This window comes from Xyrauchen texanus, chromosome 15, assembly GCF_025860055.1.
Source record: "Xyrauchen texanus isolate HMW12.3.18 chromosome 15, RBS_HiC_50CHRs, whole genome shotgun sequence".
Lineage (NCBI taxonomy): Eukaryota > Metazoa > Chordata > Actinopteri > Cypriniformes > Catostomidae > Xyrauchen > Xyrauchen texanus.
The window spans coordinates 1,530,344-1,545,938 of record NC_068290.1 but is presented as its reverse complement, the minus strand read 5'-3'; the positions used below and the strand labels follow the sequence as shown (position 1 = coordinate 1,545,938).

The 15,595-nt window shown below is 38.5% G+C and overlaps 2 protein-coding genes across 2 annotated transcripts in view; one reads left to right on the top strand and one right to left on the bottom strand.

The window, feature by feature from the left end:
* LOC127655738 (sodium- and chloride-dependent transporter XTRP3-like) overlaps positions 1-15,595 on the bottom strand; it is a 38,325-nt gene that overhangs the window by 12,868 nt on the left and 9,862 nt on the right. Inside the window, exons 4-6 of the mRNA XM_052143705.1 lie at positions 14,706-14,933; positions 14,471-14,581; positions 12,451-12,692 (exon numbers count right to left, since the gene is read on the bottom strand). Of these exons, the coding sequence (XP_051999665.1) occupies positions 12,451-12,692; positions 14,471-14,581; positions 14,706-14,933 (581 nt within the window). The remainder of the gene's footprint in view (positions 1-12,450; positions 12,693-14,470; positions 14,582-14,705; positions 14,934-15,595) is intronic.
* LOC127655752 (leukocyte elastase inhibitor-like) lies at positions 1,452-9,461 on the top strand. The gene is made up of 8 exons (XM_052143724.1): positions 1,452-1,515; positions 1,739-1,915; positions 3,428-3,553; positions 3,722-3,883; positions 3,980-4,097; positions 8,372-8,514; positions 8,619-8,786; positions 8,874-9,461. Exons 2-8 carry the CDS (start codon positions 1,748-1,750, stop codon positions 9,279-9,281), a joined length of 1,293 nt encoding a protein of 430 aa, XP_051999684.1. The 5' UTR covers positions 1,452-1,515; positions 1,739-1,747; the 3' UTR covers positions 9,282-9,461.

The window sequence follows — 15,595 nt, the reverse complement described above, 5'->3', positions numbered from 1 at the left end:
TTAATCGCCCCTCCATCCGCCCGTAAACAGCCCAAGAATTATATATATTACTATGACATGAGTGGTGGTGGCATAGTGGGCTAAAGCACATGTGCTAAAGCACATAACTGTTAATCAGAAGGTAAAAAATAGCACATAACTGTTAAATGCTAAAAAATTATTTATCCTAGTGTCCAAAAGCCTCTCCAAACATATAAAATATAATAATTGTACATAACAATTAAATACACATGCAAATAAAACAATTAATAAAGGTGTGGTTTCTTTTAAAAGCATGCAGACATGAGTAACAAGATCTCATTCAGTTCCATTCTGTGTCATTTGAGCCATCATTGAGTCTGTGTCATGTATTTGGCGGCATCTCCTGGTGGCAATATGCAACTACAGTGAACGATCCTCTCTGCCCATATTTGGATGACTTTCACCTCTGGTTGCAGTGATTTGAATCCCAATACAATTGGTTTAGCGTTCTATGATGCTGGACAACTTACTACATCATTTTCGATTAAGTCATTTGATGTTGGAAAGCTAACATATTTTTAGCCAGATAGCACATTATGTGATGCGTGCACATTATGCTGTGTGTGGGTTATCTAATGATCTGTGCATCTGGTTACTTTGTAATGGTAGGTGATATTTTATGTTCTGTTTATATTCGTGATGCTATAATTGAAAACGTGGCTTATAATCAATATCTGTTCACATGTTACAAGTCTGTCAAAGACATATACTTAGCTATTACTCGCTATATTTTTGTCTCTGTGTAAAACAAATAAACTGGTTGTATTTTACTCATTAAGAGCTTTCCAACAACATGTGACACATGGATATTTAAGCAGTTTGATGTTTTTATTGCAATAATATGCATAGTGCAAAATGATTAATAAATTATAAAAACAAAACACTTCTTATTTGTCTGCAAATTTCAAAGCACTTGTTCAGTTTTGGTCGTAATGCCAACATGCATTGAAAGTAGAGCTTCTAAGCTATTTTGTGTTTTCTCAGTAAGCCTATAAGGGTTAATGCACCAGTATGGTCTGAAGATTTAAAGAATAAAACGTTATTTATGGGAGTTTGGAAAGGTTCTCTTGTGGTATCAGGCTGAAACCCATTTTGGTTGTAAGTGGACTGTTAGTTTAGTGAGATTAGTGAGGATAAACTAGACTTTCAAGAACCATCTTGAACAGTAAAATCACTGAATTAGAATTTTCAGGTGTTCCAAAAGTATAAAAGTATCAATATTGGCTATTATAAAAGAAACATGCATTTAATTAGAGGGGAAATTGTTCGTTGAGTGTTCCTATGGCAATTTTTTTGGAGCTATTTTATGTCACAGATAGGAACGTGTCCCACAGAAAATTAAACATGTGCTTGCTTCATTCTTCCAGGGCTGGGTTTGGATTGGGCTGGGCATTTTAGGGTTAGGCATTCTGTATTTAAATGAAACCCATGACAGATACACCTCATTCCCCTTCGGCACACAAGGACATTTTTGTCTCTACTGAGTAATTCAAGGTAATGTTTATATTTAAATCCCTACAGTATGTTTCTCTATGCAGTTTAGACTGTATCCTGCACAGAAATATAATGTATTGATCAACTAGAACTATTGATCGAAGACATTTATATCACACTTGTGTTTACTTATGTATTATGGACCATGTATACCGTTTGTACATAATCTCTATATGTCTCTCTCTCTCTCTCTCTCTCTCTCTCTCTGTCCTGCTATTGTTAGCTTGTGGAAATGGAGTCTTTGTCTGCTGCAAACACACAATTCTCCCTCAACCTGTTTAAGAAGATCAGTGGAGGAAACGCATCAGGAAATGTCTTCTACTCTCCTCTCAGCATCTCCTCCGCTCTGGCCATGGTGGCGCTTGGAACAGCAGGAAACACACAAGCTCAAATCTTAAAGGTGATGTCCCTCATTTACACTTTTTAAGGGGAGTTTTTATTTCAGTTAATGTGCCTTGAACACATACACCCGAACCTGAATTCTGAATGCTTTTAAAGGGATCATATCGTTCCATTTTTTACTTCATAAGGTTTTCCCTGAGGTCCATTTATAGACTTATGTAATGGTGGCCAGCTGGTAGATAGCTGTGCAATGTGTATAAACCTCACTCTCCTGACCTCAAGAGGTGCACTAGCGATTGACACTAGAGGCTGTAGCCTTTAGCCTCCCCACCACCAACGACTGAGACACCAGTTCGAGTGCCATACGGAGTGGATAGAACAGGAGTGTTATAGTGGTGCCGTGACCCGGATGGGAGTGAGGTTTGGGGAATGAGTGTAATGGTGGTCAAATGATAGATAGCTGTGCAATGTGTATAAACCTCACTCTCCTGACCTCAAGAGGTGCACTAGCGACTGACACTAGAGGCTGTAGCCTTTAGCCTCCCCACCTCCAATGACAGAGACACCGGATCGAGTCCCATACGGAGTGGGTAGAACAGGAGTGTTATAGTGGTGCCGTGACCCGGATGGGAGTGAGGTTTGGGGGATGAGTGTAATGGTGGTCAGCTGATTGATAGCTGTGCAATGTGTATAAAACTCACTCTCCTGACCTCAAGAGGCGCACTAGCGAATGACGCTAGAGGCATTTAGCCTCCTTGTTAGCGCACCCGCCTCCCATGCCAGAGATGCCGGTTCAAGTCCTGTATGGAGTGGGTAGAACAGGAGTGTTATAGTTGTGCCGTGACCCAGATGACAACAGAAAAAGCACAATTTCACAGATGTTTGGCTTCTATTAATTCTTCTGTGTCGAACCTATGGCTTAGGCTACACGTAGCTAAGGTGGTCATGGCATAGCGTACGCCGTAGCCTGATGTGCACCTCGTATTGTGTCTACGCAGACCACAACAGCTGTGATTGGTCCCATTTGGGTAACACTTTATTTTAGTGATCAGAAATTAGACAGTAATTACTAATAATTGGACTTGAAAGGGACTAGTTACAGACTTGTTTAGGATTATAAGTGATGTATTAGGCCATTGTGTGCAGAGTTATTACCCTTGAATAATAGCCTCGCCCTCTTTACATTAGTTTTATCCAAACTATGAATTTATTAGATACCAATAGCTAGTAAGGTGCCAAATACATCCTTTATAGGTTCTCATTACATTGTGTGAATGTGCAGCATATACTGTAACTTACAGTCTGTAAGTATAAAATATATATAGATGGCAGAGACTTTTGTTGCTCAGTGTTATAGCAACAAAAAGCATCTTCTTGACCAAAGTGCAAATAGTGTTAGATGCTATTTGCACCTCTAATTATATACTACCATACAGTATAGGGGTAATGGGCAACCAGAGACCATGCATCAGGAGGACAAAAGAGGTAGCACATTTCAAAAGTTATTTTAAAATCTGTCTATGGTATTACATTGTATTTGGGCTTGTTTTAATCAGGAGCACTTTTGTAGGTCCTGGGCATTCTCAATCCTGTCAAACCTGACACCACGACTCCAGCTCCAGGACCATCAATGCAACAACAGGCCCAGAAACCTCAGTTACCTGCCGATGTCAAGATGCAGGGTTGCGTCCCAATGGTACAGTTTGAACATATGCATGAGACACTAATCTAAAGACTTCCATAGCAATAACAGTGTTTGGTGTATTTGCTTACAGATCAAGAATAATATTTTGCCTTGTGTCTTGCTTTTGTAGATTTCTACATATCTCAATCTGATTGTGTTTGATTATGTTGATTCAAACAGAAACCTCCAATTCAACCTCAGCAGTCACCTGAACACAAAACTGAGGATAACGCTCATTCAGCCTTTAACAAACTCATGAGTGAGCTGAACAAACCGGGAGTCCCGTACATGTTGAGCCTTGTTAATCGCCTCTATGGAGAGCAGTCCTACCAGTTTGTTGAAGTAAGGCCAATTTAGTCACTGAGAAACAAATATTTCTATGCTTGCAATTCGCAGCTCTAATATGACTTTTATCTCCACTGATTTGTTATTTTATAGAAATTCCTTAGTGACACAAAAAAATACTACCAGGCTGGACTGGAGAAGGTGGACTTTAAAAAGAATGCATCGGCTGCACGTGTCAACGTCAACAACTGGGTGGAGAAAAGCACACAAGGTTAAAAAACCAGCTTGAAGCTTTGTTGAATTTTAATGTTACTCTCATTTTTAAAACATAAAGGTTGTTTGCAATGCCTTTGCAGGCCATTTTACTATGTAGGGTTCTTCAGCTTTATGGTTCTTTAGAGGTTTAAAACAGTTCTGGATTATAACCAAAGGTTTTTCAGAACAGGTTGTTGGTTGTATCATCCATTATAAGAGAAAGTGAACCGTTCATGGGGTCTTTGAAGCACTAGTACATAGCGGGTTAACTAAAGAACCATAGAACCTAAAAATGTTCTATGTTCCGAATTCTCCAGTGGCATCATAGGAACTTAAGAAGGTTCTCATATGGAACCATATGGAAGTTAAAAAGGTTATATTATGGAAGCATATGGAACTTAAAAAGATTTCATTGTGCAAATATATGGGACTTAAAGAGGTTTCCCTATGGTATTATATTTGACATTAAAAATATTCCATTATGGAACCATATGAGACTTAGAGGTTCCCTTATGGCATCATATGGGACTTTAAAAGATTCTATTATGGAACTTAATGGGACTTAAAGAGGTTCCCTTATAGCATCATATGGGACTTTAAAAGATGTTATTATGGAACCATATGGGACTTAAAGAGGTTACCTTATGGCATCATATGGGACTTTAAAAGATTATATTATGGAACTTAATGGGACTTAAAGAGGTTCCCTTATGGCATCATATGGGACTTTAAAAGATTCTATTATGGAACCATATGGGACTTAAAGAGGTTACCTTATGGCATCATATGGGACTTTAAAAGATTATATTATGGAACTTAATGGGACTTAAAGAGGTTCCCTTATGGCATCATATGGGACTTTAAAATATTCTATTATGGAACCATATGGGACTTAAAGAGGTTCCCTTATGGCATCATATGGGACTTTAAAAGATGCTATTATGGAACCATATGGGACTTAAAGAGGTTCCCTTATGGCATCATATGGGACTTTAAAAGATGTTATTATGGAACCATATGGGACTTAAAGAGGTTCCCTTATGGCATCATATGGGACTTCAAAATATTATATTATGGAACCATATGGGACTTAAAGAGGTTACCTTATGGCATCATATGGGACTTTAAAAGATTATATTATGGAACTTAATGGGACTTAAAGAGGTTCCCTTATGGCATCATATGGGACTTTAAAAGATTCTATTATGGAACCATATGGGACTTAAAGAGGTTCCCTTATGGCATCATATGGGACTTTAAAAGATTATATTATGGAACTTAATGGGACTTAAAGAGGTTCCCTTATGGCATCATATGGGACTTTAAAAGATTCTATTATGGAACCATATGGGACTTAAAGAGGTTACCTTATGGCATCATATGGGACTTTAAAAGATTATATTATGGAACTTAATGGGACTTAAAGAGGTTCCCTTATGGCATCATATGGGACTTTAAAAGATTCTATTATGGAACCATATGGGACTTAAAGAGGTTACCTTATGGCATCATATGGGACTTTAAAAGATTATATTATGGAACCATATGGGACTTTAAAAGATTCTATTATGGAACCATATGGGACTTTAAAAGATTCTATTATGGAACCATATGGGACTTTAAAAGATTCTATTATGGAACCATATGGGACTTAAAGAGGTTACCTTATGGCATCATATGGGACTTTAAAAGATTATATTATGGAACTTAATGGGACTTAAAGAGGTTCCCTTATGGCATCATATGGGACTTTAAAAGATTATATTATGGAACCATAATGGGACTTAAAGAGGTTACCTTATGGCATCATATGGGACTTTAAAATATTCTATTATGGAACCATATGGGACTTAAAGAGGTTCCCTTATGGCATCATATGGGACTTTAAAAGATGCTATTATGGAACCATATGGGACTTAAAGAGGTTCCCTTATGGCATCATATGGGACTTTAAAAGATTCCATTATGGAACCATATGGGACTTAAACAGGTTCCCTTATGGCATCATATGGGACTTCAAAATATTATATTATGGAACTGTAAGGCGGGTGCCAGTGAGTCTGGGCTACTCCTCGAGAAAACAAAAGGCTCTCGTGAGAATTAACATCTGAACTCTCTCTCGCAGATGTAACAGCAACATCCGAGATGCAACATACTGTGCAGCTAACACCTCCCTTCTAAAGTACCTTCATCTTACTCCTCCTCCTCACTTAAAGCTCACTAAAAACCTATGCAATGTGAAGTGTGTACAAAAAGTAACTATAACATGTTTGGTATCATTTAAAGTCTCTCAGTGCGCCTGGTAAACTGGTCTCTTCCTCCCAGCCATAATGAAAAGCTAAAAGAAGTTATAAAATATGTGAAATGTGGTGTGCCCCTTAAAGGTGTGCCCTCCCCAGATCCTCCATACCTCCTGTATGTTAATCTACAGGAACCCCTCAACAGGGGACCAAAATCTAATTATAATGACAGACACCACCATTTGGTAAGCATGTTGAATTATCTGGGTATTTAAGGAGAGGCTGACACATTGCTCAGGGCTCTCTGTAATCAGATCGATCCCAAACAGTTTACTGTTTGTAGTTTATTTCAGGTGATTGCAATTGTATTTCTTATGTTTTGATAAAATATCTAACTTTGACTTATCAATGTCTAATTGGAATTGATGAATTGATTATGTTACCTGGTCAATAAATTGTCAACATTTGATTTTATTCTGACTGACTCTGACATTGTGTTTCCCAAACAGATTAAACGATTCAGTATGTTACCGCAAGTCTAGCGTCAGATTAGTGACGACTAATATTTGGCATCGATTCAAGTGTACTTGGTTTGCAAAGACAAAAAGGGAATTTCCGTTTAGAACAGCAAACGCTGTTTGACCAATCTAAATCTGGGTGTCTTACCTCTGTTTTAATTTGATGTTTCTCCAGATAAGTGTACGTGGGAAACCACGCATGGCCAATCCAAAGCTATTATAAGAGAAGTTATGTTGGTCAACTTACATCTGTAATAGTGGCCGTGACCTCTACTGAAGAAAACGTTAAGTTACATTCAAGTGTGTGCAATTCCATGGGGCTATACTGAAGTATCTTTGATTGTGTATACGTGAACGTGACCGATCTCAGGTATATAGCAATTACCTCTGTTTGATGATCCAATACTGGCCGCTTGTGATCGTGGAGACCCGCGTGTAGAGAAAACACGCGAGGACCTCAAAGCTGACATAGTTTCTTAATCTAAACGGGTAAAATATAATTAACGAGTTAAAGGAATAATCAAACATTCGCTCACTTTTAATGATGCTCAGATATCATTAAAAACCTTTTTCATTTATGGAGTCAGATGAAATAACGAGGTAATACATAAGAGAAAATGTATTTCATTTAATATTGTTGTGTTGCGTAACAAGAAAGACAGTAACGTGCAGAGACCTTCACCCGTATTATTGGAGACCGTCATTGGACCGATAAACGGGCTTACAGAACCATATGGGACTTAAAGAGGTTCCCTTATGGCATCATATGGGACTTAAAAAGATTCCATTATGGAACCATATGGGACTTAAAGATGTTCCCTTATGGCATCATATGGGACTTAAAGAGGTTACCTTCTGGTATCATATGGGACTTTAAAAGATTCTATTATGGAACCATATGGGACTTAAAGAGGTTCCCTTATGCCATCATATGGAACTTTAAAAGATCCTATTATGGAACCGAATGGGACTTCAAAAGGATTCTCCTATTGCATCATTTGGAACAAAAATAAAAAGAATCTCATCATTTATACACCCTCATACATCCCAGTTGTGTATGACTTTCTTTCCTCTGCCAAGAAAAAATACAAATTTAAGTCTTTTTTTTTTTACTATAAATCTCCACTTTCACTTCCACATGCTTCTTCTTTTGTTTTTGACTATTCGCATTCTTGGTGCATATCGCCACCTACTGGGCAGGGATGAGAATTCATAGTACAAAATGACTAAATATTGATCTGATTCTCACCCACACCCATCATATCGCTTCTGAGGACATGCATTTAATCGCTTGAGTCGTTTGGATTGTTTTTCTGCTGCTTTTATATGCTTTTTGGTCCTTCAAAATTCAGACCACCATTCACTTGCATTGTATGGACCTTATGCATTCTTTTAGAACCTTGTTAAAAATATTCAAAACATAGTTTACTACGTTTCATTTTTATTTCCCAAAATACAGTGATTGTCATTAATAAAATACAAAATATTTTTTATTTGACTTGTAGTACAATTCATGTCCATTTGCATGATAGGGAAGATCAAGAACTTGCTCCCAGAGGGGTCCGTCGACGGAATGACCAAAATGGTGTTGGTGAATGCCATCTACTTCAAAGGCAACTGGATGCTACAATTCAAAAAGGACTCCACTAAGCAGCTGCCATTTAAACTGACCAAGGTGAGATTCCATGTTCTTGTTGTTTTGAAAGTGATTGTTCTGCAACACTCATCATATATGCATGATGGGCTGTTTTACTGTATGTTTGCATTGATGGTTGGCAGGCTCTGACAAAGCCAGCCCAGATGATGCATCAGACGGACCGGTTTCCTCTGGCCATCATCCCAGAGGTCAACTGTAATGTCCTGGAGCTCCCATATGTTGGGAAGAGTCTAAGTATGCTGATCATCCTTCCAAATCAGATAGAAGATAACACCACTGGCCTTCAAAAGGTGATGTGAGATTTGTGTGTCATCTCATTGTTGATGCAAAACATCTGCACTTCACTGAATTATTCCTTTAACGTGTCTCTTTTTCAGTTGGAGGGAGCAATAACCTACGAGAAGCTCATGGACTGGACCAAACCTGAACGGATGAGTGAACAGAAGGTTGAAATCGCTCTTCCCAAATTCAAGATGGAGGAGACCTATGACATGATGAGTCTTCTGGTCAGCATGGGGATGGTGGATGCATTTGACGCGCAGAAGGCGAACTTTTCAGGCATGTCTCCCAACAACGATCTGGTGCTGTCAAAGGTGATTCATAAATCCTTTGTTGAAGTGAACGAGGAAGGCACAGAAGCAGCTGCAGCCACTGCTGTCGTCGTGGCGACATTAAGTTTACCACAGCCACCTCCAACCTTTATTGCGGATCACCCCTTCCTGTTCTTCATCCGACACAATCCCACCAAGAGCATTCTCTTCTACGGACGCTTCTGCTCTCCTTGAGTTCCTTCAACCCTTGGGATCCTACTAGCGTTGCTGATGGTTGTCCTTCGGATTGAGTTACGGTAGAAAGATAATTCTAGATTATAGGTTACTATTAGGGAATGCATACTGCATCTCTGGTGTTTTCTCTACTAAATAAACTTGTATTAAATGAATCCGGAACAAAATTGTCTGAATGTATTCTTGCATTTATTGTATTTAAGTCTGTCAAGGCAAACTTTGATGTTGGCTTGACAAAGCCTGGCCTAAAAGCTGGAGGTTTAAAGGTTAGATCTTACAGTCAGACTTTCAGATATCATTTCAGACATAATTAAAGCTGCAAGGAGCGATGAACGGGCCCTCGTATGCTGGTGCACATTGGGGATGCTGTGCTAGGGGAATGCAACTCCCTTTATTAGCTTATTAGCATTTTTTAGCACTTAAATGTTGTTAAGAGTGTATCACAGTGTAAAACATGTCATTTCCTGTTGCCAGTAGGTGGCGCTATGACTATAACTGAATACTGGCATATAGAAGTGTTCAGGTCGGGACTCTTATCAAACATGTCCAAGCTGCCCCAAACGTCACATTGTATGTTTGTTACAACAACGGTGAAACATCGAAATATGCCAGGCCGCCACGGACACGCCGTTCAAAGAAAACTCACATTTAAAACTCAATTTAGCATCGCCAAGGCCTTTAGATTAGACTGTACATCTGATTTAATCTCTAGGAGGAGCTCCTTAAAGTACACGGCCTGGCAATGGCAAAAACTGAGCAAAAATTGAAGAGAAAAATAAAAATGGCTGACTTCCTGTTGGGTTTAGGATATGGCTCTAAGAGACTTTTTCGTACGTGTTGACATGTTACATATGTCTACCGATTTTCCTATGTGTAGGTGAAACGTGGCACGAGGGCTGCTTCGTTGAAATTTTGTAGGTGGCGCTATCAAGCCATTTTGCCACATTTAATTCTAAAACCAGCATCAGATGTACATTTTCCCCACTTCTGAGATGAGTGCAAAGTTTCATGAGTTTTCGAGCATGTTTAGGACTCTGAAATGTGACTCTTTTCGTATCGCACTTTGGCCGCCACGGACACGCCCTTCAATGAAAACTCAAAACTTCATAATTTAACATCACAAAGACCTTTAGATTAAGACTAAATATAATGTTGATCTGATTAAATCTCTGGGAGGAGTTTGTTAAAGTACAAGACCTGGAATTGGCTGTTGCCAGTAGGTGGCGCCGTGACTATAACTGAATATTGGCACGTAGATATATTCAGACCAGGACTCTTATAAAACATGTGAAGTTTGGGGCAGATTGGACATTGTATGTATGAGTTATAACAACTTCCTGTTTCATGGCGAAATATTGTCCGACCATCACGGACACGCCGTTCAGTGAAAACTCAAAAGCTTCGCAATTTAGCATCACCAAGGCCTTTAGATTAAAGTACCCAAATATGAAGTAGATCTGATGAAATCTCTAGGAGGGGTTCATTAAAGTACGAGGCATGGAAATGGCAAAAACTGAGCAAAATTGAAGAGAAAAATCAAAATGGCAGACTTCCTGTTGAGTTTAGGGCATGGGTCCAAGAGATGTTTTTGTAGGTATTGGCATGTTACACATGTGTACTGATTTTCGTATGTATAGGTGAAACGTAGCGTAAAGCGCACATCGTTGAATGTTTGTAGGTCATTCTGAAAAAGGACATTCTGGAAAATGTCACCTATAGGGGGCGCTACAACAACACAAAACGCTCATAACTCCGCAACCGTATGATCAATGAAGTTGAAAATTGATATGCATCTTGTAGGGGTCAAAGGCTAAAATATCCAACAATATCAGTCACACAAATAAAAAAACATGGCCGCCAGCAGCCAATCAATTTTCAGCAGCTAATAACATCAAATCTGAATGGCCGACCGATACGAAACTTGAGATATTTGTAAACAGTGTTAGAATGAGGCTGTGCAACAAGCTTTATGAAAATAGTCCACAAGGTGGCGCTATAAAATATATAAAAATATATATATATTTTGCCAATAACTCTGCACCAGAGTTTAATAATCTCAAAATAATTTTTCCTTCTAATTCCTTGCACCAAGGCCTACAAAATATTTATCTTTGTTTTATTGCATTTTATAAAGTATTTCCGCTATCCTAATTTTCTAAAAAAGCTACTTTTTCGAACTCCTCCAAGGCCGTATATCTGATTCTCACAAACTTTGGTGTGTGTCTACTATGAACCCTTCTGACAAAAAGCAATCCAAGGAATTTGATTCATCGAAGCATTGCGAAGATATAAGCCAACAAATTGGTCATGCGTCATCCATTTTGCAAGTATTGACCAATATCTACCAATCGAAAAGTCAAACATGTTACGCAAACTATGATACATGAGTTTGCATGCAAAATTTCAATACAATTCGCCTAGGGGGCTCTACAACTAGAAATGCACATAACTCTACAAATGTATTATCAATGAAGTTGAAAATTGGTATGCTTCATGTAGGGGCCAATTGCTAACATATTCTACAATATGAAAAAACATGGCCGCCAGCCACCAATAAATCTTCAGCAAAATGAATATAAATGGTGTGTAAATTATTGTATATTATCCAATGTTACCTGCAGTTGTGAACTACATCTTGGAATAAAGTCAATAATAAAAAAGAAAAGTTTAACTTTAGTTATTTAGGGGTTGCATTCATCATGTGGGTTTGACCAAGTGTATACAAAAGCCTATAATTCCTCAAATAAATATTTGAATTACTAAAACCTTTTTGGAAATTGGGTGGTTTGTGGATTTATTACAGTTAATGACCACCATAGAAATGATCCTGTTTCAGGATGGTTGAACACAAGACATCAGAGTCATATTTAACATCGATATTCAGATAGAGTACATATATATATATATATATATATACATATACATACCTTGTTTGCATACTTTGAAAGTTAATAAAAGGCCTGAACCCCGACAATTGCTGCTTGCAGCTATATTTTACATTTGAGTTTGGTGCACGAATGGTGGGAAAAATATAGAGAAGCAGTACTGAAAAGAGAATTTAGAATTATGATGTTCGGTTCCTTTAACAGTTCTTTCAAAATCCTTCATGGATTTGTTAAATTCCTTATGACTCCTATTCTTGTTACCCACAACCCTGAGAGTGTCTCACCTTTCCAAACAGCTTTCATAGTTGAATGTGGCTTTAAAGCCGTAGATGGCGAAGGTCACGATGCTGGCGAACACTGATGTGCCACTGTTGATGAGGGCCACGGTGACGGCCTGTCGCTCAAAGTTATTGTTGTAATGGTTGTAACTGGCAAAAGCGATCAACGTGCCGAAACCCAAACCCAGAGAGAAGAAAATCTGTGTGGCAGCGTTGATCCACGTCTGAGGGTTCGCCAACTGCTCCAGCTAAAAACAATGCAAGTACACTTTTACATTCACATTCAATCATTTAGCAGATGCTTTATCCAAAGTGACTTAAAAATAGAGGAAGATCCAATTTAGGATTTTTAATAAATTTCAAAGAAACACTGCTGTAAGTGTAGTTTCTTTCAATAACACAACATTTACAGAGGATTATATTTTTCTGTGTGAAATGATTTACCAATAAACATACTAGTATCATTCACAAAACATATGGGCTATTTCCAAAAATATTTGAGGCTGTTAATTACCAATGCTTGAAGTGATATTTTGTTTATCCTTGTGTAATAAATATTAGCTTTCTTTCTTTGGATCGTGCTGGAAGAACACTTCCTTTTCTTCCACTTGAACAGCACCAATTACCAATATATAAGAGAATTATAAGATTAGATTAAGCAACAGATTTTTATGCCAAAATGTTTTTTCTGAAACTACCTGACAGTAATGTGTTGGACATTTTGTGGTGCTGTATGGCAAAATGTAATCTGTACTGAACTCTGAGCAATGTTTAATTAGTACAACATTCCTCCCCAGCTGAAAAATTGTACCTAAACCTAACCGATAGTGTCTTCAAAGCAAATGAGAGTATAGCAGACATCATTACCCTAAACCAACACCTAAACCTAACCGATAGTGTCCTAAAAGATAAATGAGAGGTGAACAAAACAGACATCATTACCCTAAACCAACACCTAAACCTAACCGATAGTGTCCTAAAAGATAAATGAGAGGTAAACAAAACAGACATCATCACCCTAAACCAACACCTAAACCTAACCGATAGTGTCCTAAAAGATAAATGAGAGGTGAACAAAACAGACATCATTACCCTAAACCAACACCTAAACCTAACCGATAGTGTCCTAAAAGATAAATGAGAGGTAAACAAAACAGACATCATCACCCTAAACCAACACCTAAACCTAACCGATAGTGTCCTAAAAGATAAATGAGAGGTAAACAAAACAGACATCATTACCCTAAACCAACACCTAAACCTAACCGATAGTGTCCTAAAAGATAAATGAGAGGTAAACAAAACAGACATCATTACCCTAAACCAACACCTAAACCTAACCGATAGTGTCCTAAAAGATAAATGAGAGGTGAACAAAACAGACATCATCACCCTAAACCAACACCTAAACCTAACCGATAGTGTCCTAAAAGATAAATGAGAGGTGAACAAAACAGACATCATCACCCTAAACCAACACCTAAACCTAACCGATAGTGTCCTAAAAGATAAATGAGAGGTAAACAAAACAGACATCATTACCCTAAACCAACACCTAAACCTAACCGATAGTGTCCTAAAAGATAAATGAGAGGTAAACAAAACAGACATCATCACCCTAAACCAACACCTAAACCTAACCGATAGTGTCCTAAAAGATAAATGCAACATGAAAAGCAACCACATAATTTTATGTCACTTCTATGACACTGACATCTCATGTGTCGCTTGCGTGTTTGCCTGGGCTTGAACCACTGTCTTCAGACTGCAAAGTCCAACACACTATCAGGTGAGCTAACGTGCAAGCTAATCAATAGGATACATTTAAGTAAAAAGTTAAGGTATCATAATATATCTGTATGTGAGTATTAGTGCGAAAAATAAGTGTTAATAAAGTCATAATCAGCCAATAGGCATCATTTGTCAAAGTGACCCATATTATTTTAACTTGATTGTTGGAGTAATTGCTCTGTGTGATGCACTCATGAATTAAAAGTAAATTCTTACATTTGGAATTTAAACGTACCTTGGGTGTAAACATGTACTTGACTCCATTCCAAGCCCCGTGAAGAGTGACTCCACGAATCAGATAAATGATCAGAACAACGTATGGAAACGTTGCAGTAAAATACACGACCTGTGCATGAAAGTCAAGGGGCAAAGGAACCATTTTTACATTATTACTGAAGACCAGAGATAGCATGTAGAGTATATTTGATTTCCATCTTTAAGATAAACCAGTTGAAAATGCCAAGTCTTACCACTCCTGTTGACTTGACCCCTCTGATGATGGACAGGTACACGATGATCCAGGCGAGCACGAGGCAAAGTGCCTGACCCATATGAACGCTGCCGTTCTCATCTATAGAAGACGAGATGTTCAGGGTCTCGCGGTAGAAGAAATACTGTGTCGGTGAAGCCACCTCACATTCCTCCAGATATCCGCTCCGATTGCTGTTGACGGGACACTCCGCCCAGGGCAACACAGACTACAAAACACAAATATTAGCACATAATAATTAAATTTCAGCTATTTTTCCCCCCTTTTCTCCCCAATTTGGAACGGCCAATTCCCAATGTGCTCTGAGTCCTCGTGGTGGCGTAGTGACTCGCCTCAATCCGGGTGGCGGAGGACGAATCTCAGTTGCCTCCGCGTCTGAGACCATCAATCCGTGCATCTTATCACGTGACTCGTTGGGCGCGTTACCACGGAGACGTAATGCGTGTGGAGGCTTCACTCTACTCTCCGCGGCATCCATGCACAACTCACCACACGCCCCACCGAGAGCGAGAACCACATTATAGCGACCACGAGGAGGTTACCCCATGTGACTCTACCCTCCCTAGCAAACCGGGCCAATTTGGTTGCTAAGGAGACCTGACTGGAATCACTATTAGTTTATTATAGTCTGGTTTTTTCTCCATCGAGAGTGTTTTGGTTTTGTATGTTTTCTGTTTTATTAAATAAAAGCTCATTGACACAATCTGCACTACAAAGACCTACAGTTCAAAATCTTCTTACGCAAATATTTTAAGTATTTCAAGTAAAGCTTCACTATAGTCATATTTGTGTAATAGGTTTTGGGCAAACAAACGAATGTAATCAAACCACACTGGTATACGTCAAAGGAAGTGTCAACTTATATTATAA

What these genes read in the sequence shown, in the direction of transcription:
- LOC127655752 (XM_052143724.1), top strand. Translation starts at nt 1,748, where the DNA reads ATGGAGTCTTTGTCTGCTGCAAACACACAATTCTCCCTCAACCTGTTT. An exon ending in TGCAGGGTTGCGTCCCAATG is followed by an intron (nt 3,554 to 3,721) that starts GTACAGTTTGAA and finishes TGATTCAAACAG; the next exon opens with AAACCTCCAATTCAACCTCA. An exon ending in ACACCACTGGCCTTCAAAAG is followed by an intron (nt 8,787 to 8,873) that starts GTGATGTGAGAT and finishes TCTCTTTTTCAG; the next exon opens with TTGGAGGGAGCAATAACCTA.